Genomic DNA, 25,166 nt, shown 5'->3' with positions numbered 1-25,166 from the left:
CTTTTCGCTTTCTCAAAGAATAAAACACAAAAGATTGAAATAATAGTAAAATCGCGTGATTGCAGTTTAAAAAAATGATATCATTCTGTGTATGCACGCATATATTACAAGCATACAACCCGAAAAGATGCGCTGCATATCTGGATTATTGATTATCGAAAACTTTTTATCAGAATATACTCTTAAGACTTTATGTCTGCATGGTAAAGACTTTAACTTGAATGTGATTCGCTTCGCCGAACTTTACCCGTGTTTTATTGTCTCGTTTTCCATTCCTTTCGTCGCTCGCAGTGCGGCGAGCGACGTAACGCTCGTGGAAATTATATTGCCGCGCCGCGCCGCACTAAATATAGCGACATTCAGGAAATCTGATTTCCAATCGCAGCCGCTGGATGCAAACCAGACATATGCAGACGATTATGCGTTTTGTGCTTGTCTACATCTACAGCATGGCGGGTATACTGGCTATGGTCATATGTGAAATTCAGTCTTGCCTCCGAGAACGAGCTACGCTCGACATGCGTAGTATATGTACAATATTTGTATCTCTGAATCATGCAATCTCTTAACGTCATTTTTTATTAGACTGTCGAAATAAATATCGTTACGTATGCCGTTAATCGCGAATTTATGCGTAATATCTTTTCGATTAAATGAAATTTGTCATGCGTATTCAGTCTGAATCCTATATAATCCTATGGAAAGGAAATAATATCACTCTCTCTCTCTCTCTCTCTCTCTCTCTCTCTCTCTCTCTCTCTCTCTCTCTCTCTCTCTCTCTCTCTCTCTCTCTCTCTCTCTCTCTCTCTCTCTCTCTCTCTCTCTCTCTCTCTCTCTCTCTCTCTCTCTCTCTCTCTCTCTCTCTCTCTCTCAAATGAAAACTCAGATAATTTTTGTTTTATATTATGTATAGAAAATAAAAACCAAATAATTTACAGATTTAAATAATTATAATTTATCTTTATTTTAAATATTTTCAATCACGTACGTTTGTCGAAATGCATCAAATTTTCTGCAGTTAGCGGCAAAAAACAACTCAAACGAGTTTTATATTTCTTTTAAATCAATTCAGATACCTCTTTTTTTATATAGTAACTCTATAACTTTATTGTTTTCATTGTCCGATTAACATATATTATAACATATAATACAACGCGGTACATTTTTTATCTATATTAATATTGAACTAAATAAACTTGGGAAGCATTTTTCGGGGGCTAACGTTGCGCAATCGCGCTAATGTTTTTAGGTCACAAATTGAATTTTTGTTTAAAACTCTCTATTAACCATGTCCGCTAACGACAAAGAGGAAAGATTCTCTATTTTACCTTCCACATGCATATTACATGCATTTTCAGATAAAAAATAAAATTGGTTATATTAAAGACAACTGGTATTATAACTAGCAAAAGTTATAACAAATTACAACTATTCTGTTTATAGAAATATATAGCATAATTTTCTCTTTGACGTAAGTTGTTATCTCGCGCTGCGCGTGACACTACCGTGTCTCTTGATAGACAATCTTTATAGACAATGCTAAAAACGTGTAAAATGCCATCTAAAAAAAAGATATAATAAAACTAAGTAGATATAATGACGTAAGTAGTTTTGATTTAATTGATAAAGTAATATTGTCTCAGAAGAAATAAAGTTATAGATATAAAATATAGGGGAGACCGGGGCCTAACCGTCGCCGGGGTTGAACCGTCAAATCAAATATCTCGGAACCTGTATATTGTGCGAACTCGCTATTAACATTGTAAACGCTGCTTATGGTATCCATGTGACCAACGGAGTTTCGGCAGGTTACCTGCCGTGTTATGATTTTTACGAGGGCAAACGTGTTTTCGGAAGGTGAAAGTTACATTTTCTGCGCGTGGAAATTTTGTAATATCTGCAATAATATTTGCTCTCCAAATCTCGAGGTACGCGATTATAAAGAGTAATGCATGCTGAACACGAATCCAGTGTAGTTTTTTCATTATCGTTGATGTCTAATATTTCGTGGGCGATCAAACCTGAAACTTGTGTTTGGGGTTAATCCGTCAGTAAGCAGCCCGGGTGCATTTCCAAGGCATTTCCGGGCATTTCCAGGCTCACTGCATATGGAATATGGATAAGACGGGAATTACAACCGTTCAGACACCGAATAGAGTCATCGGACGTCGAGAAGTGAAACAAGTCGGGCGAGTGACTTCTGCGGAAAGAGGAACCCTCGTAACTATTTTTTAATAATGTTTCGCATAAAAATTTTAAATAAATTTTTATATTTTTCTCTTAAAAAATAATTATTAAGATGTATTCTATCATTTTTCAGGATTAGATGTACGTATATGTATTGAAAATGCAGTGTGACGGTTAAACCCCGGCATTTTTGAGATTTCAATTTTTCCACCGTTGTCGTTTTTGCTCTATACCGGTTAAACAAAGCGACGTAGATAAAAATTTCCTATATAAATTTTGTAGCTAAAGGTCCACTCTTTACAGTGGTATACCACATTTAACTAAAATTATTTATTTTCTTGTTAAAAATCGGCACCGAAAAAAAACTGACGGTTAGGCCCCGGTCTCCCCTACTAATTAACAAATACCTTTCTTTTATGTAAACGTTGTATGAAGACTAGCTGGGCGAAAGGATAGAAATAGGTATTTACATAACTATTCAGATATTACATACATTTTAGTAATACGCAAATTTAAAATTAAATATTAATCTTTAATATAAATATGTCGTTTCTATAATCTTCTTATCAGTAAGTTCTTCAACATTACATCCTGTATGATATAATATTGTCAACAATAATCGCTTATATAACGTGTTATATCTTTTAAATATTATCGCTGATTAAATTTTTCTTGAGCAAAGGTAATATTATTGAAATTAATTTTTAGTAAAATTCCTTTTATTAATTATCATATTGTATGTCTATATACTGACCGATATAATGTTCCATATAAAACTTTACGCAAACTGTTATTTTCATCATCAAAATTTAATCGCACCTCGCATCTAATCGCACCAATTTTGATATCATCTCTTACCTGCACATTTCGAGATATTATTTTGGCAAATAAACAAGCTTAATTGCACAAATCCGTAGAATTTATGAAAACAGTTTGTATCGAAACAAAGTTTATTTATCAAAAAAAGTATATATTATAATATCTACACCTATTAATTTTAGTTCAATTGTAAATATGATTAAATCTATATAAAAGAATTGTTTCCATTTAAAATAAATCTATATAATTTACCTTATTGATATAATATCACTTTAGTGATATTAATTAATTAGTAGCTATCAAATTGATGTCATCACCAGTATAATAAATCTCTTTAATTTCACCGGAAATATAAAACATCTACATCATTATATCTCTACACGCCAGTGTTTCTCAAATAGTATTTCGCAAAATTTCTTCAAAAATAAAAAGGATAACATTTCTCTACATACTATTTAAATAATATTTTATAAATTAAATGTCTGTTTTTTATATTAAAAAACACCTAGATATATATATACACAAGAATATATAATAATTAAATTTGCATAAATATAAAATCTGTGCTTTAAATTTCGATGATGGATTCTTCAATGTATTTAAAAGAATCGACTTTATTAAAAAACAGTCACTCTAAATTGACCAGAAAATCTTTCATGGAAAGTTAATGGATTTTAAGTAGGAAAGCCTGCGTACGCGCGCGTATATTTATCCAACTCCTTCAAGATAAAAAAAGTCATCAGTGCTACATATATATATATTCCACGAATTGTTAGTCAATTAATTTTTGCGTTCTATCATTTTGAGAGACACTGCTTTAGTTGTTGTAGCACTGATGACTTTTTTTATCTTGAAGGAGTTAGATAAAAAATTCCGCTAAAGAGATATATATATATATATATATATCGCGATTAGACATATATTAATGTACTCTGCGCAGAAATCATTGCGTTGTGTGCATGAAGCTCTACTCGACCGTAATTACATAACGCGGCTATAAAAGAGGAAAGATTCGTTTACTCTACAACAGTAGATCATATAGTAAGTGTCCGAGAAGTCTCTATTAGTCCGAACATAAGCATTTGTGCCGATAAATTATTAGTAAGTGCGTAATTTGTAGAAACAATTTCATTGCTACTTACCATTTTACAAACTTAATAATATTAGGAGATGTCTCCTAATATTTGAGCGATAATTTATATAATTTATTTCACTTTTAAAAAATTAGAAAATATATATTTAAAACATTGTTAAACGTATCGTAATAATTTTATGTAATTCGATTTAATTTTGATAAATAAATGATCAATTTGTGATTTTGGGATTGTTGAGATGTAGCGAAACAACTGTTTATACAGATGTCTCGCAGCTTACATAATACATCGCAAAGTTGTATTTGCTAGATATTATATATATACATATATAATATATATACATGTGTTGCCATGTTTGCAATTTCCGTCCAACTTGAGTTTATACATAATGCTTGTATAAATAGGTTAGAGAAAGTATATCTGAATCAAAAAGCTTTCAGGTTTTATTATTTACGTTTTTTGATAAAATGTTGATGAAATAAATCTGCAGATTATATTTGGTTTTGTGATATTGCAATATAAGTTTAAAAGAGTTTCATCAAACATTATAATCGACAACTGAGCTCAAGAGCTATTAATATTTAAAGACATGTAATTCGTTATTAAAGATATTATATTTTTTGTGGCACTAAAAAGAACAATTCAAATCTATCTGTTTAACAAATAAAATTTTAGTCATTAATCAAGTCATTGGTTACTTTTAAAATTAACAATTATATTAAATTTGTTTTACAATATCTCCAATAAGCCTAAACTTTTCCATCTTTTGTCTCTTACCGTTTGTGAAATAAACTACGATTGAGATGCTATTTATTTATAGAATAATCCTCTATGCAAATACTATTATACATATTTATTGACGTTACCGCATGCATGAATAATTATTTATAATTCATTTTTAAGATCTAACAAGGATGAATGGTGTAATAACACTTTGTACGATACTACTATCGTCCAATCTCGGATATAGTGCATCTAGTCCAGAATGGTGGCAGTCAATGTCTCTTTATCAAATTTATCCCAGAAGCTTCAAGGATAGTGATGGTGATGGTATCGGGGATCTTAAGGGTATGTTTTTTCATTTGTAATGAAATCCTACACTGAGAAAAAAAATTTGTCAATCCCATCAAGAAATATTTAGTCCGATACGTTAACTAAACGTTAGTTGAATTAATTAATTCTTGATTAAAGAAACTAAATAAATTGTTGAAACAATTAATATTTAGTTAACTAAGTAAAATGTTTAGTTGAACGTATAGTATCGGATAATATAGAGCAAAATACAATTATAAATTATCGTATTATCTTCTTCGCGCTTAGTTAGAGATATCGTTATTACAGTTATGTTATTACAGTTATGATCACGTATTTTGATGTTTAAAAAATGTTTAAAAAATTTAGATATTTTACAAGTTTACAGCTTTTACTTTCAACAACAAATTCTTTGTTAAATATAGAATCGATTAAAAAAAATTATTGACTCAATGAATCAATTCTCCCCCCCCCCCCACCCCTCTTCTTCGGATATTTCTAAATAAATTAATTATTTGTTGTAAATTTTTCATATTTTATATTGACTTATACCTTGGCAATTTAAATCGATTACAAAACATTTGTAAGAAAAAGTTAAATACGTTCGGAAAATTAAACGTTTATCTATTTATTTAATCGCACATTAAAAGACTAGCAGAGAAATATTTCGTAAATACAATAGAATTCAAAAGTTTTTGTATACAGGTATTATGAGCAAATTGGAACATTTCACCGAGTCGAATGTCGATGCTTTCTGGTTATCTCCGATTTATTCGAGCCCGATGGTCGATTTTGGCTATGATATTTCCGATTTTGTCAACATCGACGAGACTTTTGGAACTATGAAGGATTTCGAGGCGCTCACAAAGGCCGTGCATGACGCGTCAATGAAAATTATCATGGATCTTGTTCCTAATCACTCGTCGGACCAACACGAATGGTTCCAAAAAAGTTTGCAAAGCATAGAACCTTACACCGACTATTACGTATGGCATAAAGGCAAGGTGCTGCCGAATGGAACAGTTACGGTGCCGAATAATTGGGTAAGTAATTAAGGTAACACCCGAAGCTACGTCCGTAACATGACTGAGGACAATGGAGACTGACGACGCGAGAGTTGTGCTTCGTGAATGGACGATGTTGTTAAAGTCGGTAAATTAATTCAAGTCCGAATACGCGAGTTATGTCGATATTCAAATTTCAAGTATCCTCTTTTGTGCTCTCTGAATGAAATTAAGGCAGCTTTCATTATTAATTCTCTATCTCGCGGTGTGATATAAACAATTAGGGAACTTAACATTAGAGGATGTTTGTACTAATTTTAAAAGCCTATATAGTAATCAAATATCGCACGATGTGCTTATTAACGATTCGCATTATCATCAAGATGCATGAGTGACTTTGCAGCTATCCGAATTTCACGTTCGAACAGATATATTCGAGTTTTGTTAACGTATGACGTAATTATATGTTAATAAATGTTAAAAGATTTATATGTTACACTATTATAGCAGAAACATTAGAGGTCAGATTATAGAGATATAATTGATCTCTCAAGGATGTATTCTTATCAATTATTACAGTAGAGACAATTTAGAAAAAAGTTGACCTAACATCTGTAAATTACACATTATTTTCAATAAAGGTTAAATGTCGATTCAACTGCGATAATCGATAAGACGAAAATCTTTCTCTATTTTTTATTTGTCATCAAGCGTCGATGTAAGTTAATAATGCGTAACATGTTAAAAATTTACTCGACATATCGAAAATTGTTCGACATATCGAAGATACGTAGGTACCAGAGATCCATCATCGCAATTACAAATTTTTGTATGCAGTATTATGTAATACACACACGTAGGCACGTTTACTTGCAACATAAATCAAGTCATTCAAACTGAGCAATGCTGCCAACATCCTAACCCCCGGTTAATATAAACGCAACGTTCTTTCGAATATCCACGGCATACTTGACATTTTATATCTGCAACGTAGCTTTAAATGCATAATCGAACGTAAAACAGAATGATTATCTGCACGTATATAGGTGAGTGTGTTCGGTGGATTAGCATGGACCTGGCGTGAAGAACGACAAGCGTATTATCTCCATCAATTCGCACCGGAGCAGCCCGATCTCAACTATGAAAACGAGAACGTAGTGAACGCAATGAAGGTATATAGAAGTACGAAATAACTATCGTAATTGAGTTTGGCTCAATGTTCGTCTCATCCTATTCCTTATTTTGACAAACGAATTGGTTTTAATATAAAGTTATAATTTTATATTAATATAATATATTTTGCAAACTTACAATTATATTCTCATGGGTCTCATAGTACGAATCACACGAACGCTAGAGATCGCGGTAAATTTCCGATTATACTTATTGTTAAAACACGACTTGTCAGCCGAACAACTTTCATATTTAATAATTTTGAGGCAAAATTCCCCCGATAAGTGGCCCACGTGCAGCTCGATATGAAAAAAAATTACCGATAATGAAATATCTAATTGTCTCGATCAGAACTTGGATCAAAACTGATATCGGATTATCTTGTTATCTCGTGTTGTCTTGGGTAACCAGCGACTTTGGTTACAGCGATACAGTAGTTAACAGCGCACAACAGCAAAGCTGCGTAGGGACGACGGATCGTAATCTGTCGCTCCTACAGCCTACAGCGTGTCGTCTATGTCACTAGGGGTGAAAATAAATCCGGCCTGTATACATCGTACAAGGACATCGCTTTTTCCGTCATCATCGCCGTGCGCGCGACAGATTTTCCGTTCTTTATTTCGTTCCGCGTTTGCGAAACGAAAAGCAAACATCGTTCTGTCCTTCTCTCCGCTCTCTCGGCAATTTGCGCGAAATTATTGACGTTTCAGAAAAATCACGCGTGACCGCGATAAAAAACGATCGACGACGATACGATACACGACACATGACGCGGGCGCGTCATGCATCTACCGCATCTATCGTGCAACGCCGCATTTGTTTTTCTTTTTTCACACCAAGGGTAATTAACTCGCGGACGCGGATAAATCAAGGCCTGTTGAAATATACGTAAAATTACGACGGGCAAGTGTTTTCTCTGATCGCGTTGTCGCGGATCGAGAAGCGGATGTAATTAGCTGCTCGTTGCGCGAACGCGATGAGCGTAAAATTATGCTCGCGGAATGAATCAGGAAGCGGACGTACAATTTGTCAATTTTTCCAAAGGTGTGGACACTTAAAATATCACGCGACCAATGCACACTAATGCGATTTCACGAGGAAGATGATGATCGATAATGATCATCCGACTGTACGGTAACAAGTAACAAATGTCCAGCGGGCGTGAAGCGAGATAATTACGATCAATTTAACAAACACAAGTTCGCCGAGCTGGAATAACAACTTTCAAACAAATTATTTGCACATCGTACTTGTACTTAATTAAAGACTAAAGGTCAAGTTTTCCCGTAGCCGTTATAACGCGCGTTATTTCTTCTTCTTTTTACGTTACAAAAATTATATAGTAATATAGTACATGAAAGTTTTGCAAGCATTCATATTCTACGATCAAATCCTGGGCCTGTAATTTGAGAAACAGTGAAATGGTGAAATACCCAGCGGTAGCGTAATATCGAAAGTTGTTAAGTACGCTGGTACACGCAATAAAATCCGGATTGGACAAACTATCGTGTGCAGTGAATAGCGCGGTAAGCTCGCGTGACGCAATCTGCAATCATTTTTGAATTGGCCTTAAAAATTTGGCGAAATCCCAAGTCGTGTAAAATGTGTCTTTCGTTTGTTATATTATTTACGTAACAAAAATTTTTTGTCAGTATATTCCGTATATTTGCTCGTGCATGACAGATGTCGAGGTTTTATTCAATTTCTTTCCTTTCGTAAAATTGTTCCACAACAAGGCAAGTGCTTCCTCTTATCGCAGCCTCAATTCCCCTTCAAATCCCTTATGTCACAAAATTTTCTCGTCTCGGAACATGCTACATTCATAATATAAAGCCAAATGGAACTGAGAAGCAACTGCAGCAACTCATTCTTTTTTGTAAACCCGTATTTATCTTTGTAAGCAAAGATATTAGCTAATCGGGAATGACTTGTTCAATTTAATTAACAACATTTTGTAGCAACACCTATATTCCCTTTTTTATGTTTCTTATTAATTCAACCTGATAGAAAATTACATTTGATACAAAATAATCACTCGAGTTAAGTAATTAATCATACTATATATATATATATATATACAATATATATTGTACATATAATCAAGGCATTACTGTAACTATGTTACAGTATACTAATTGTAAATTTTTCCATTTCCTAATATGCATGAATTAACGATTTGATTTTGTGTAAAACATAGCAAAATAATTAATCAAATTATCTCACACGCACATAATTTTTGTATGCAAACTATTACTTGGATCGAATGCACGCCTTTAATGAGGAATACTGTATGTAGCCTAGTGGTTTAATCCACTTGAAGATACATACTCGTATAGATCGGGAAGGTATATGGATATAGATGGTTCACTCAAGAGCATATATATCTCGTGCTCTCTACTCCTGCCCTCAGGATGTCATGAGATTTTGGCTCGACAAGGGGGTGGACGGCTTTCGGGTGGACGCGATACCACATTTGTGCGAGGACGTCAGATTCTTGGACGAACCACTTACGGGTAATCCAAATCCCGAGGACTACGGCTACACGGATAAGATATACACCAAGGATCAGCCGCGCACCTACGAAATAGTCAAAGGATGGCGAGAAGTGACAGATGAATATTCGGAAAGAGCTATGATGATGGAGGCTTATGCAAACATGACGATGACGATGAAGTATTATGTATACGGCGCACATTTTCCCTTTAATTTTGGTTTTGTTGCCGAAACGAATCAAGATTCTAAAGCAACTGATTTCAAGAGATTGATCGACAGATGGATGGTAAACATGCCTGTTTTAAGAGGAACTGCTAACTGGGTGGTAAGTCGAGAGAAACGTGTCTTTCGAATCTAGAAAGAATCAATCTCCAAATGTCGCTCGACATTTTTTTTAGCATATTATGCAATATTCTTTCTCTTTCAAGTATACATTGCATCATCTTGTGACCTCTTTTAAGATTCTTTCAAAATTCTACTTTTAAGATTTATAATAAAGTCGATAATGTAGTTTCACAAAATTATATTCTTTCCGCAGGCTGGAAATCATGACAAATCGCGATTAGTCTCTCGTTATGGACGGCAACGAGCGGAAGCTATAACTATGATAACTTTATTGCTTCCGGGAGTGGGTGTAACTTATAACGGCGAAGAAATCGGCATGGAGGACACGTGGATCTCATGGGAAGACACCAAAGATCCGCCAGGTTGCAATGCCGGCAGAGATGGTTACGAGAAAGCGTCTCGGGATCCCGCAAGGACACCGTTCCAATGGGACGACACCACTTCGGCTGGTACGAGTTTATCTCCCCTCTCCCCCCCCCCCCAGCACCTTCTAAAATCGCTATGTCAATCTATCAGTTGGGTCCACAATTTAAGCTAAAACGCAATTTAAGCTAATCATTATCTGTCGAAACTAATTAAAAAAATTCACAGAACCAGTTTAAGTCGAAATTAAACTGATTGAAGAATTTCAAGCCATCTTTTGTTGGTCAACATTTTTTTGCAAGTTTATTAATAATTTTAAAACAGAGGAATATTTAATGTTATTATCGACTTTTTTTAAATATCGACCAAGTTAAATATCACTTGGCTATAACGTTTGCAAAGCAAATTTATTTCTTCTCAAAAAATTGATCAAACTATTGACTTTTTAATAAATAATAAGAAGATCCATTTCTCTTTAGTATAACTGGTCACACCATAAAAACTGGTTCATAACGAACGTAGCACGCTTTCAATGTCAGACTCGTGTCATGGCTCACATATTAAGAATCAACACTACACGTTTGTCAGGTCATACGTCACATTTTGAGATTACGAAAGAAAGTGGGTGAAAAACTGTTGATGAAACAGGTTGCTTATCGATCGTATTATAACATCCTATCGCTGTCAGTTTGAATTTGTCATTTGTAGTATCAAAAAGGCATTACGTTTTATTGAAACTATAATATCATACCATCATATACCATAATATTAAAAGTATAATTATGTGAAAGCGATATACATAATTATAGGACTTGTTTGAGAAGAAATCTGAGACTTATTTCAATTATAAATTTTTAGGATTCTCCACGAATCCAAAAACGTGGCTACCAGTTAATAAAAACTACGTGACACTTAATTTAGCCGCGCAAAAGAAACAGAACAACTCCTACTACGCTCTATATAAAGCGGTTTCTGCTATGCGAAAATGGCCTGCGGTTAAACGTGGAACCTTAACCACGAAATTATTGGGCGATGATGTTCTCGCTTTTACCAGGTAGGATATATATCTATATATATATATATATAATAGAACAAAAAAGCATGCAGTTATTACAGTTATTGTCTATAGTAATATTATTTGAGCGAGTTTTTATTATACAGGGTGTTTCAGAATTGCACGGGATTATTTTTAGGAAATATTTGTCTAGGTCAAAATGAATAAAAAAGATTATATAAACTCATGTCCCAAACTTTATTAAAGTATGTTATCAAAGTGGCCGCCGCTTTGTTGAATTCTTCTTACGTGCCAATAAATCTACAATAAACTAAAGACTTGATCCAACCCCCATAGAAAATAGTCTAATGACGTTAGACTATTTTGGATAGTCTTTAATTTATTGTAGAGTGTAGACCTATTGGCACGCAAGAAGAATTAAGCATAAGAAATCGCATAATGGAAGCTGCTGCAGCTATCCAGGAATAATTCATAAGACGTGCCAGAGAAATACATGGATACATCGTGCTGAATGCTGCATTCAATAAAACGGCGGCCACTTTGAAAACATACTTAAAAGTTTTACTGTTAAACATATAATCTTTACTCTTTAATATCTTACTAATAATAAAGTTTGGGACATGTGTTTATATAAACTTTTTTGTTCATTTTGACCTAGAAAATATTTCCTTAAAATAGTGCCGTGCAATTCTGAAACACCCTGTATATTTAAAAATATATTTCATCTTTTTATTAGTGTGTGCTAGTATCTATATATTTTTAATATTTAATTTTCTTGGCGAGATAACGTAGCACTTTTAACTGAACGTCAATAATAAAATCATGATGTGCTTGTTATTATAGGAAAGCGGATGGGGAGCAATCGGTTTACGTAGTGGTAAACTTTGCAAATGAAGAGAAAATTGTTGATTTATCAACGCTTGTTCACGTATCAAATCAATTAAACGTTTATTATGCCACTACGAATGCTCATCATCTTATTGGGTAAGCATATATTTTTCTTCGCATGTAGCACGCTAATTACGCGCGTTATAAAATAAAATACATCTTATGTGTAATATGATATTAAAGCGTAAGAGGCGCGTTATACGCCATCTCTTGATTATCTCCTTATCTCAAATGTGTGCTCATGTGTTCAATTTTTTTTTTTAATAGGAATATTATCAAAGATGTTCGCACCTTAAAAATTCCTGCATCAGGAGCTGTGATATATACCAGTACTACGTAAAACTAGGAAAAACCATGGAAATGAATATTCGAACGAGGCGTTATTTTTCTCAAAGTAATTTCTATAGTATTGTACTTTAGACGAAAAGATGGAATTACCCTTTACGGTCATTTCTTACATCCGTGTTTTACACGCTGCTGTTTTATTTATCTCAAGTTGTTATTAAGATGTTTTATATTTATCTTATTAATCGGATTCATCTGCGAGAAATAATGCTACGTTCATAAGTAACAACATAGATAATTGCTCAAATAACAAACAAGTATTAAAGGAGGTAATAAATGATTACGTATATATATATATATATATATATATATATATATATACACACACACACACACACATAATAATAGTGTAACTTGTATGTATATGATACAATATATGTAATAAATTTTTTGATTATGCTACATGTGTGTCAAGTCTCTAAATAAAATAAAATTAAAGTTTCAAAAAAGTAAGATTATATATTTTTTACATCACTACTTGGGCTGCGTGTACGGTTTACTTTTGCCTGTACACTTATCATTTGTATATGTATATGTGTATAAACGTTCATATCACGCGGGGATCATTCCCAACTAATACGAATCCTTAGGGGCTAATTCTATCTGCATTAGTGCCCTAAAGGATATAAATTGAGAATTTAATCTCCCGTTCCGCTTTCCGCAACATTTGCCGATACCCATATTCCCGACAGCTGAATTACCTATATTAGGCTATACCCATCACTGGAATCCTTAGGACATGTAATGTACCTTGGACTGTCCCTAAATCGATCATTATTTCACAAAGAGAATTCCATTTCATGAATTCCCGCGCAAGAGAAAATCTGCCGCTTTTGAATCCCAAGTTAAAAGCAATTGTCAGTTGCGACATCATAATAAGATGTAATAAGATATAATTGGCATGATCATTATTCAGAATATTCAGATCGACATTGACATAAAATTTGTTATATAAATGTCTAAATATCGATTACATATAAATTGCGTATTATTAATTATACAATTAATCCTCACAAAATCCATTATAGAGGAATTGCAACCTCTATTCATATATGTATATCAATTGTAATTCGATTTATTTATAATATTCGCTTAATTAAAGAATCTATAATGTTGCTGACAATGAGCCATATCGAATCTCAATCTGCTTTTATATTTTCCCGCATGCTTACCTCGATTCCTTTAGATTTAAATTTAATTTCTCATAAAAATTATATTTCGAATAAGCATTATTCGTCAATTTATCAATGTGCAATACTGTTAAATTAAGATCTAAATTGTAATTACTTTCTGCAAAATTTACAACATAATTATCTCTAAATAAGTCATAATATATCTATAATTTTTACCTTCGTAAAATCTCTGAAATTGTCGATATAAATTTAAAAAAAAACGTTACTTTTCGCATAATTTATACAATCTTATTTACTAAAATATTACGCACTATATTTTTTAAAATTTGTTCCGGAACATTGTTATATTAGAACATCGTTATACTTCTATAATATCAAATTTAATCAATAAACGTGAATATCACTTGTGTACTAATAAAAAATGACAAAATAATAAAATATCAGTTATGTTGGCGAGAGCAACAATTAAATTATTTTGAATAATAGTGTTTAATAGTGCGTGTGTATTCAATTAATAAAAAGCAGTATGTTAGAAAATGCTTTCGCAACAGTGATAAACGTCAGGGCATGAAAAAACCTCAATCGTCTATGATTATCTATGTGTCACTATACTTATAATTATATAAACAAAAGATAAACACGCAATATCGTAAACAAAAGATTACCGTGCGGCATGGAATTTTCAAGATTTCGTCATATTGGTGTATGTATCACACCTTGTCTCAAGTGCGTATAATTAAAATATATATATATATATTCTCCCTTTCTTCAGTATAATTAAACTTCAAATACTTATACAGTAATTAAGCTTTAATCTTTTCTTAAGGAAAAACTGCCCGCGATTTAATTAAAGATTAAATTTTTCAATTTCCAATAAGCGGACCGGTAATTCAAACTGTAATTAAATTTTCTCATAGGAAAAATCTAAGTGGACAAATAAAATGAAATTACCGTTGTTGTTATTATGCGCAAAACAAAATATTTCTATAACAAATATTTCGCTACAAGTTTAAAGCCAATTTCAGAAGCCAAAATTAGAAAGAAATTAATTGTACACTATAAACGATAGGTACACCATTAAAAATGCATAAACAATGTAAAAATGTAGTTTTACAGTATAGCAGTGTTTAAGTCCTTTTCTTCTTAATTTGCCTATGTTTTTCTTTTTGTTTTTGTATGAATTTGTCAAGATTGTTAGGTCTATAACAAAAATCCTTAAGTAGTTTGATGATTATATCTTCTGCCAGCTGGCGTTTTGTTGCTGGCTTTCAGAAGAATCGCACTTCACGGAATTTCATTCGCGCGAAACGGTAGATTGTTATCCAGTCGATTCGCACTACCAGCGTATCCCAGATAATGCTACCTCTCGAATAACCTGATGATTATCATGAGCACGTGAGATTTTTCCAGCTCGTTTGATATGGCGTTTGCCCGTTCTTTTTTCCAACGTCATATCCGCTTCACATACATATATAAATTGCGATGTCGGGAAACGTACTAGGTATATAATTGTAAAGATGTTCGAACCGCAACACCGCGTTATCTTCCTAGGTCTGCTATTGACGGTTGTTCTGATCTCGGGAGAGATTACGAACCGAGGATGGTGGAGGCATACAGTTTTCTATCAAATTTATCCTCGCAGTTTTATGGATTCCGACAATGACGGCGTGGGTGATCTTCAAGGTAAGAAAAAATGTAAAGAATCAGCAATTCATCAAGCGTTGAGACGCATCGTGTTACATGTTTACGCACATATCTACCATCCATTCTTCGTCTTCACATAATGATTTTCGTGTAAAGTATTAACAAAAATAACTCTATTGTATGCTCACCTAACGTAATTGCACATCGTTTGATTGTGAGAACAGTTTCGTAACTTGAATACATAGTTAGCTCTCAGATTTTAAGTTAGCAGTCATATTGTGTATTTTCGATATAATCTACTAATTGTAACATTAAAGAAAAAAATATATCTATAAACAAAGCGGTTACTATATGTTTAAATATTAGAGTTATCAAATAGTTTTAATTAGCTTTTCAAATATTATAGTATATCATTCCTAAGAAGTTTAAATAAATATTACACAGAAAATGGCGCTGTGTGTGTGTGTGTGTTTCAAAACCTCAAGAATCTGATCTTGAAACACATTTATTTGCTAACGTAATGTAATATTCCATTGAAAATTTCCATAAAAATGTTTGCACACAATTACAATAGATATTAACACGGTTTCCCTCTCATCCTGATAATTATAGAAACATATTAGAGATTATCATATTTTTACGATTGGTTATACCTTAAACCTTTATATTTAAGAAATTACTTTATGAGAAAAAATGGCATGCAGTTTTATTATTTAATTTTTCACGAACTTTTATGCTGCAATCCTATTGGGTATCCTTGAATTTCGGGATATCCGGTATGTATTCAAAAACTGCATGTTTACACTTTGCATTATTGGAAATACCTCGATAATGAGATAACAAATCTTTTATATCGTTAAATATAAAAAGTTTGTTACACCATTATTGATTAACGTGCCGACCTTTGTTTATGATAGGTATAACGAGCAAACTGGATCACCTTGTGGAATCTGGAATAGGAGCGATATGGTTATCACCTATCAATCGAAGTCCTATGGTAGACTTTGGATATGATATTTCGGATTTTAAAGATGTTGACGAAATATTTGGCACATTGACGGATTTCGAAAATCTTATAAAACGTGCTAAAGAAATTGGATTAAAGGTAAGCGAGAAAATAAAACGCATTTGTAATGTTTGTTTTGAATCATATAGTTCAACCGAATAGTAATTTTATCAAATTTCGTTAATATTTAATAACATTTAATATACATATATAACGTTCAACTTGTAGGTCATTCTCGATCTAGTACCTAATCATACTTCTGATGAACATTATTGGTTCCAAATGAGCTTAAACCGTACCGGCAAATATGAACATTATTATATATGGGCGGATGGAAAAAGTAACAATCAGCCACCAAATAATTGGTTAAGTGTGTTTGGTGGTTCGGCTTGGACATTCAACAAAACACGTAATCAATGGTACTTTCATCAATTTCACTCTAGGCAACCAGATTTGAATTACTCTAATCCCGATGTGCAAGAGGAGATGAGGGTAAACATTATTATTTTGTAAAATAGAACTATATAAAAATTTCGTACAACGATTGCACCTCTAACTAAGTTCACTAATTACGGACAGATACAAAATATAAATGCATACCTATATTGTGCTCGTAGTATGCAATTGTTGAGAATCGCGCGTTAAATATTTATTTTTATGTGATGGCATGCAGGAAATCATCATATACTGGTTGAGAAAAGACGTGGATGGATTTCGCATAGACGCGGTACCGCATCTTTTCGAAACAAATTACACTTCGGACGAACCTGAGAGCAATATAGAGGGTGTAACGAAAGATGATCATAATTATTTGATTCATACATTGACGAAAGATCAGCCACAAACGTACGATTTGGTACGAAGCTGGAGAAAGATTATGGATGACTATGCTTCTCACAGTAACACAGACGAGAAGGTGCGGTATCTTTAGTTAGTTCAGTAATCGTATAATAATATCATTCTCAGAAAATTAGAGTTAATTTTATATTACAATACTTTTGTGTGTTCTATGATAATTATGCATACGTCTCTCCTCCCATTTTCTTTTATACATCAGGTAATGATGACTGAAGCATACACTTCATTAGAAAACACGATCAAATACTACAACTACGACTCCCACATTCCTTTCAATTTTAATTTTATCACGAATGTGACTGCTGCCTCGAATGCTACTACGTTTAAAAGGATAATTGAAGAGTGGATGAAGGCGATGCCCAAAGACAGTGTCGCTAACTGGGTGGTAAGATAACGTTTTCCCACATATTCTCATGTACTTGTATTTTTTTACATTACACGGCAAAATAATAATACAAAAATATCGAATAATTTTCGAATTTCATAATTATCCATCTGATAATTCGGCAATCATTATTCTTCAAAACATCTCCATTGAGCCACTTTTTAAAATGATATTTTATGAGTGGCGGGGGGAGGGGGGAGGGGTGGGATGCGATAATTATATGATACAATCAATACATGTAAATGCGTTATAACGCAATTTACTAGGCTTTAACGAAGGCTGTTGTTAAATTTATACGATAGTATGTTAATTGTGTAGAAAATTATATAATGCCGGTACGCGCACATTCTCTCTCCCTCTCTCTCTCTCTCTCTCTCTGTATATATATAGTATTTAAGAATTCCCTCTTTTCGTTTTCTTCTGCATCATTAACAGAGTACAAAGTACAGAGTACATGTAGCAGCTAAATTATTTTATTTTTTTATTATAAGAGAATAAAAATATAAATGGTAAATCGGATATTGTGAAATCTTTTTACAAATTAAGTCATATTGGATGCTTCCGGTATTAATGCCTCTGATCGTATATTCTAACACAAATAATTGATACAATGGCGACAATATACAATTTACAAGTCCAAGTCTATCAAACGGCAAAATACTCATGCACAGATGGGCAATCATGATCGCAATCGTACTGCTTCGCGTTTCCCCGGAAGGGCCGATCAAATGACGATGTTAGCCATGATACTGCCAGGCGTGGCAGTGACATACTACGGCGAAGAAATTGGGATGGTTGATAAGATGGACATATCTTGGACAGATACACAGGATCCTCAAGCGTGTAACGCGGGCAAAGACAAGTACAAAAGTCGATCTCGCGATCCCGTCCGTACACCATATCAATGGAACTTTTTCACAAATGCAGGTATAACAAATTATGCCAAGTTATAGATTTTTCTTTATTTTTTAATTTCGTTATCTAAATAAAAATTCAAGAATTCAATATGGCAAATTTAATACGATATAATGGGCAAAAAAATCAAAATATGGTTCAACTTACAATTTAAAAATTTTCAAGGGTTTTTCAAGTTTCGCTGATTTCGTTTTTAAAATTGAAATTTGTTTATTCAAAATTTTTTATTTTGAATTAAAAATGGCGGCGTTAAGAAACCGCGCTATCATCAATACAAATTTTCATGTAAATTGAACGAGTTTTTGAATCTTTGGTCCGTTATTTTGAATTTTGAATTTTGTAATTGTGACTTCAGATTTAGATTCAGCGAGAGACTCTTAAAATTTTCAGAAATTATCCTTTTTATAATGTTATTAACTCTTGTTTCTCTCTCTCTCTCTCTCTCTCTCTCTCTCTCTCTCTCTCTCTCACAAGCATTTTTGACCTTGGAGCATTTTTTCGCCCAACATCCCAAGAGGTTAATTTTTTATTGACAGGTTTCAGTAAAGCGGCTAAAACTTGGTTACCGGTTCACGACAATTATGTCAATGTAAATTTATTACTACAAAAAAATATTGATGACTCTCACTATCATGTTTATCGCGCTCTGACGCAGCTACGTAATACATCGAACGCACTCAAACTTGGATCATTGACTACTAATGTCATAAACAATACCGTTTTGTATGTTCTACGTAAAACGAGCGAAGAAGCTGTGACATTATTAATAAACTTCTCAGACAAAGAGAAACAAGTGATTGATTTAACGGAAGTCTTAACGGGATTCAAGAACGTTAAAGTTAAAATAGCGAGTGTAGGTTCCGGAATAAAGCAAAAGTAAGAATCGATGTTTAACGACTCATTGATAAATTAAAACGATTAAAATTGCGTATGTACTGCAATAACATATTGTAGTACATTGTAAGAAAAAATTAATTTCTTATTTCTACGTCTTTCAGCCAAGATGTTGAGCTAAACAAAGTCAGTATCACACCGGCAGGCTCAGTAGTCTTTCTAGCTAACTCTAAAGCTCCACCAAAGTACGTTGCTTTTCTCCCAACAATTCTACTATTATCATTTTCTCTGATAATAACACTGTATAAATAAAAAATAAACAAACATAATTAATATTAACGAGAGATATTTACTGCTTTTACAATCATACAAAAATATTACAGTAAGAAACTACTCTACTAATTATACTCAAAAGGTGTCGTTTGACTTTATTAATTATAGTTTCTAATTATATCAGTATTAAATTCTTCCTTTTACACATATAGAGTGCGCTGCAAGAAACGAATTCAAAAGTATATATATATATATATATATATATATATATCATAAACGTTATAGTAGCATGATAATTATACCTTTCAATGTGCATATCTAAAAAGTTGTTGGATTCTTTTTTCTATTTAACGCATCCATGAGAGACTAGTTTCTGCAACTGCTTAATATAGATATATGAACAGAACATTTTTTCCAGACACAAAGTTTATCTTGCCTTTGCGAGCGAATCGATAATTCGTTACACGAACAGCAAAATTGGGAAACCAATTTTTACATCTAATCCCGATTGATGGAAAAATATCTGCATACGCGAAAATCTTCATGAGAGATTGAGAATAGGATCAAGCGTGTGTGTGTGGGTGTGTGTGTAATCTTCAAGAAAATAATCTGTGTCAAGACAAAGGGTACACCTTTCTCCACCGATCACATTTTATCCATCGGTTTTCTTTTTCCTATCACAACGATTTCATAACTTGATTGAATCTGATTAGATGGTGACATTTTAATCTTCAGAGAAGTGTTCTGTTATTTTTTAAAGATTCAATTTTCCGATTCTACAATCAAGTCGTTACAGTTAAGGGGATCCTGGAGTCACCGCGGCAATTACCGACATTTCAGTTGAACCAATTTTCTTCGAATTAGCTTTACAGAATGAAAAACCCATTTACACGTTTGAAATACGTACAGAAATCATGTGCGGGATAGTAAATTTAAGACTAAAAACTTGAGAAAAATATGTTTAATACTACTTGGTGTTGCACCTTTTGTACCTAGAGCTGTCACTTCAAAGAAACGTTCACTTATACAAATTATATAGCTTACGTGTAACAAATTGAAAATGTCCCGCATCTCGGACTCGATCAAAGAATAGCGTGACACCATTGAAACTAAGGTTAAAAGCCTAATAAGAAAGATTTTTCATCCAACTGATTTTATGCATGTACACACACGCAGTGTACATGGCGTTGCAATCTGACAAGGACAGATATCGTAGGATATCTCGTTGGATAAGGACAGGATGACCAAAATTATCGATATTTTTAATTCCGCTTAGATGAGGGCGCTTTCCCGTCGGAGTTCGGCCGTCACTCCAGGAATATATATGAATAGATAAATATGGGTATGCCTTGAAAAATGTTTCAAACTCCAGTATACATGTAGGTGGAGAAACATTGAAAGCTGTAATGTGTAAAAACATTGTTATAAATTCCACATTATGATACAGAAATAACGATTTAAATTGCCACAGACGTTTTTTGTACTTTGTCAAATATATGTATCAATATTTTACAGCACGTGAAGATCATATAAAGATTAATTACAACGAAAAACAATTTTCTCAGCTGCCTATATATAGGGTTTTACAATACTGCGCCCAATACTGCGCCAGTACTAGGTTATCTATTTCAATATTAAAATTCTTATAAAAAACTCTTATAAGCTCGTAATAATCGACTGTGAGTGACAAAAGCGCGCGTGTAGCCGTGTACTATCCATTGAAAACGTTGCAAAAAAATCGCAACTCTCCGAAATAATAAAATATTGACACCGAATAAAATTCAAACTCAACAAAGTTACGAAATTTCTATATTCTTGATTAAGTATAGAAATATGCCAAAAACTTTTTATATAAAAAATGATTATATATAATAATTATTATCTGTCCGGTATATACATATTTCCAACTGATTTTAGGCCTTAAATCATCAATAATGATACGCAAAAATAAAAACAATCGATATTCCAGGATCTCGGGTATTACCTCTTAATATATACGCGCGTGAATAAATTTGCGAAATTCGTAACAGCCCGGCATATAATCGCAATTGACGTGGACAATAAACGGACCGCTTATCGGATGGAGTCGTCGCCCCACGGCATCCGTTCTCAACGCCGCGCTTTCAAAGCATGAATTATGCATTTCGCTGGGAACATCGATATTAGGTACTGTTGAACACAAGACGTTCGAACCACACTATTGCAGTAGGAAAATGATTTATTGTCCTCAATCTTTCTAGCGTAAACTTGCAAACTTTTGTCTGCGTGACTGAGGTGATCGCCATCGAAAACTATATGCATCAGGAATGGCTAATAAGTCTTTATATATAAATAATGCCTTTCTTATATTCGCTCTATTTTGATAAATACTCATATAATACAGAAAAATATCGATGTCACAGATTGCGAGAAACAGCAGAGAAAGTTTCGATATCGTGTTTTAAAAATCTTATATCCTTGTGTAAAAATAAAACTTTAATTCTTCGTTAATAAAATAACGAGAATATGATATAAAGGGCAAAAATATTTAAGAATAGTTACGAGAAAAATAAAAAAAAAAGAGATCAGCGAGATCACTGAGAAAATAAAACTCTACTAACATTGCGCTAAAAGTTTTTTTAAATATGCAATAATGTTAGTAATATAGTGTCGTATCGTAAAAATTAAAAAAAGTTTCAAGTAAAAATTATAATTACAAGCCCGACTTCCGTGACGAGTCAGACGAATTCGTTGTGTTACATATATATATATATATATATATATATATATATGTACGTGTTATGTGACTGTAGCAAATATTAATTTTATGTCTAAAGGCCCTTGCACAATGCCAGACAACAGGCAATAGGAACAGGAAATAACCAAAGATTCATTAATTATAACCTAAAAAATTCGAATGCTACGATTGGTTGGCAACAGGCAATAGGTACAGAATTTTCAACGTGACGGAGAAAACTCTGTGTCCATTGTCTGTGCCACTGTTTATTCTGCATTTATACATGATTTCTGATTTCTATTCCCTGTTCCTATTGCCTGTTGCCTGGCATTGTGCAAGGGCAGGCCTTAACAATTAATGTATAACCAGATAATGTATACCCAACTACAACTATTACGTAGTTAATTCTAGAAAGTTTCATTATGCATTCTGCCGTGATCCGGTGTTTTTATTGTTGTTTATTACTTCATTGTCTCGTTCAAAACTTACGGTGCTTCTGTGTAAAACACACACACACACACACACACACACACACACACACACACACACACACACACACCTGTTTCAGTGTTTATTTATCTTTTTTTTTTTTTAAAGGAAGCTTTGATTACTTTTCTTGCCATCATGGCGCATACAGACACGACAGTTTTATTTAAACAATATTTTAAAAAGTTGAATATTTTTTAAAATTTGAATCAATAATTATTTATGAGTGAAAAAATCATTTAACATCCAAAAGAGTCATGTAAATTGCTTTTTTGTTTTCCACCAATTCTCTCTAACGAGTCCTTGCAAATTATTGATTGCGCTGTTGCTCGTCAACGTAGGACACGTAGGTTAACAGCGCACAAAATAATTTCGATACGATTGGAATGAGATCACATTCGATACGCTCGCATCTCGATTTACATTTCACTTTCCGTCTAATATTGACACAAAAGTTATCTTTAAAAGAAAAAAGTTCCTAATTGTCTGACTTGGTTTTAAATCATACCAGATTTAATTTTGGTCTGTTTCGAGAAGCACCGCTACTATAGGCTACTAGAGATCAGCGCACGTGCTCTATTACGCTTCGATGAATTCTTCTATTATTTCAGGAATAAAACTCCCTTCAATTTAGCAATATCTATTGTGTGAGATAGCATTGACGCTTACTCTGCCTATACTTGCCATCGCGAGTTATTAATTGGATGATATTGAACGATCCATTAGGAATGATACGCAAAAAGTCTAAATGACATATATTTTGTGGTAGAAAACTAACAAATTATTTATTTTCTACTTTTAAGAGAGATATACGTGAGACAGTTAAAAAAGATATTTTAGATATTGTTATAAAATATAAACTGTCGAATTTTGCTGTCTATTCAACTTCACACGTGGAGAAATAATTAATATATAGATTCCTCCGCCGACCCTCTGCCGCCTGCGTTCACACCGCCGATCCTTCGAACTCTATATCAGGAACTATAGAACTGTTAGAAAATAAAGCCAAAATTCTCATATAATTAATAATTTTCCACGAAATGATACGCCAGTTTCACACACACACCTGAAATAGACTACTGTTTTTCGATAAACGTTTATTTCTTTCATAAAATGTTACTTCGGGACAATTTAATAAAGCTAGTAAAAAGTTAAAGAAAAATCAATATTTTTGCCTATTCATATGAATTTATTGGCATTGGACGCATGTAAGTACGATCAATTCGATTCGTAACATATACCGGGAGAAGATATAGCCATACTCCAAGTATGAAGACCAGCATCATTGGGTTTCTTTGAGCGTTATTCGTCCACAATCGTGTTCCTCGTGATATACAAAAAAAAAACGCAAGTGAAAAGTTAATTGATAGAATACATATATCAGAAGTAACGGATGCGCGCAAAATGATACAATAAGGTTATAGCTTAATTAATGGAGCGCGAACAATAAATTTCTTCCTATCGAAGTTCAGCTAGATTTCAATAACTTGATTATCGTTTTAAAATGATATCCATCTATCTTGCTTTCTCATTCACTTTTCCTACCAAACATTGACCTATATAGTACCTAACTATCTTTCTGATAATTTTTTTATTACGATCCGATGTATAAGTATGTATATTCTTTCGAATTGAAATTGAATTAAATCAAACGAGTAAAAAAAATTACAAATGGTATATAATATTTACGAAAAAATGATAGACCTCTTGAAATTACAAACATTTTTTTTAGCGTCATAATAATGAATAACTATGTATTCATTCTGTTCAATAGACATAAATGATGCAAGTGTAATATGAGAGGAGCAATTAACTCACCGACTAAAACGCGACGTTTATGTGCAATCGATTGAATAAGTGGATGTTAACGGATACATGTAAATATTGAAAGACTGTTACAATGATATTTAGACTGTGAGCAATTAATGTCATTCTCTGTGACTCGGTGATAAAAGAATGAGTGTCTATCTATACTCTTTATCCATCAATTTTATAACACTTATATGTACATATATTGTAGATAAATATTGTAGATGCATAGAAATAGAGAAAATAATAGAGAGATAAAGAGAAATAGAGACATATAGAGAGAAAAAAGATTAAATAATAATTATACAAATTTTGGATTATGAAATTAATTTTGAAGTTTTTACTGGGC

At 33.0% G+C, this 25,166-nt stretch overlaps 3 protein-coding genes across 16 annotated transcripts in view; 2 read left to right on the top strand and 1 right to left on the bottom strand.

Moving 5' to 3' along the window:
- The window catches only part of LOC139771853 (dual specificity calcium/calmodulin-dependent 3',5'-cyclic nucleotide phosphodiesterase 1-like), a 95,749-nt gene that overhangs the window by 23,071 nt on the left and 47,512 nt on the right, over positions 1–25,166 (bottom strand). The window lies entirely within an intron of this gene.
- On the top strand, positions 3,948–13,160 carry LOC139771852 (alpha-glucosidase-like). Of its 2 annotated transcripts, none has more exons than XM_071704965.1 (9): positions 3,948–4,047; positions 5,004–5,168; positions 5,838–6,175; positions 7,183–7,308; positions 9,720–10,127; positions 10,341–10,596; positions 11,369–11,564; positions 12,369–12,509; positions 12,681–13,160. In XM_071704965.1, exons 2-9 carry the CDS (start codon positions 5,015–5,017, stop codon positions 12,751–12,753), a joined length of 1,692 nt encoding a protein of 563 aa, XP_071561066.1. In that variant the 5' UTR covers positions 3,948–4,047; positions 5,004–5,014; the 3' UTR covers positions 12,754–13,160. The 2 variants fall into 2 exon arrangements, with proteins under 2 accessions (XP_071561066.1, XP_071561065.1); XM_071704964.1 differs by having other exon boundaries at positions 3,954–4,107.
- On the top strand, positions 15,387–19,872 carry LOC139771851 (maltase 2-like). Its single transcript, XM_071704963.1, has 8 exons — positions 15,387–15,574; positions 16,453–16,640; positions 16,770–17,033; positions 17,215–17,457; positions 17,599–17,784; positions 18,456–18,711; positions 19,236–19,575; positions 19,698–19,872. Exons 1-8 carry the CDS (start codon positions 15,409–15,411, stop codon positions 19,843–19,845), a joined length of 1,791 nt encoding a protein of 596 aa, XP_071561064.1. The 5' UTR covers positions 15,387–15,408; the 3' UTR covers positions 19,846–19,872.

The sequence above is a fragment of the Temnothorax nylanderi genome, unplaced genomic scaffold (assembly GCF_030848795.1).
Source record: "Temnothorax nylanderi isolate EJ_2023f unplaced genomic scaffold, tnyl_v1.0 TNYL_tig0045_pilon, whole genome shotgun sequence".
Lineage (NCBI taxonomy): Eukaryota > Metazoa > Arthropoda > Insecta > Hymenoptera > Formicidae > Temnothorax > Temnothorax nylanderi.
Note: the sequence above shows the minus strand (reverse complement) of the source record. Positions and strands in the feature narration are given on the sequence as shown.

Excerpts from the sequence above, each read along its gene's own strand:
- LOC139771852 (XM_071704965.1), top strand. The coding sequence starts at position 5,015 with ATGAATGGTGTAATAACACTTTGTACGATACTACTATCGTCCAATCTC. Across the intron at positions 11,565-12,368 it reads GATGTTCTCGCTTTTACCAG|GAAAGCGGATGGGGAGCAAT; the intron begins GTAGGATATATA and ends TTGTTATTATAG. Across the intron at positions 12,510-12,680 it reads AATGCTCATCATCTTATTGG|GAATATTATCAAAGATGTTC; the intron begins GTAAGCATATAT and ends TTTTTTTAATAG.
- LOC139771851 (XM_071704963.1), top strand. The coding sequence starts at position 15,409 with ATGTTCGAACCGCAACACCGCGTTATCTTCCTAGGTCTGCTATTGACG. Across the intron at positions 16,641-16,769 it reads CTAAAGAAATTGGATTAAAG|GTCATTCTCGATCTAGTACC; the intron begins GTAAGCGAGAAA and ends TTCAACTTGTAG. Across the intron at positions 17,785-18,455 it reads ACAGTGTCGCTAACTGGGTG|ATGGGCAATCATGATCGCAA; the intron begins GTAAGATAACGT and ends ACTCATGCACAG.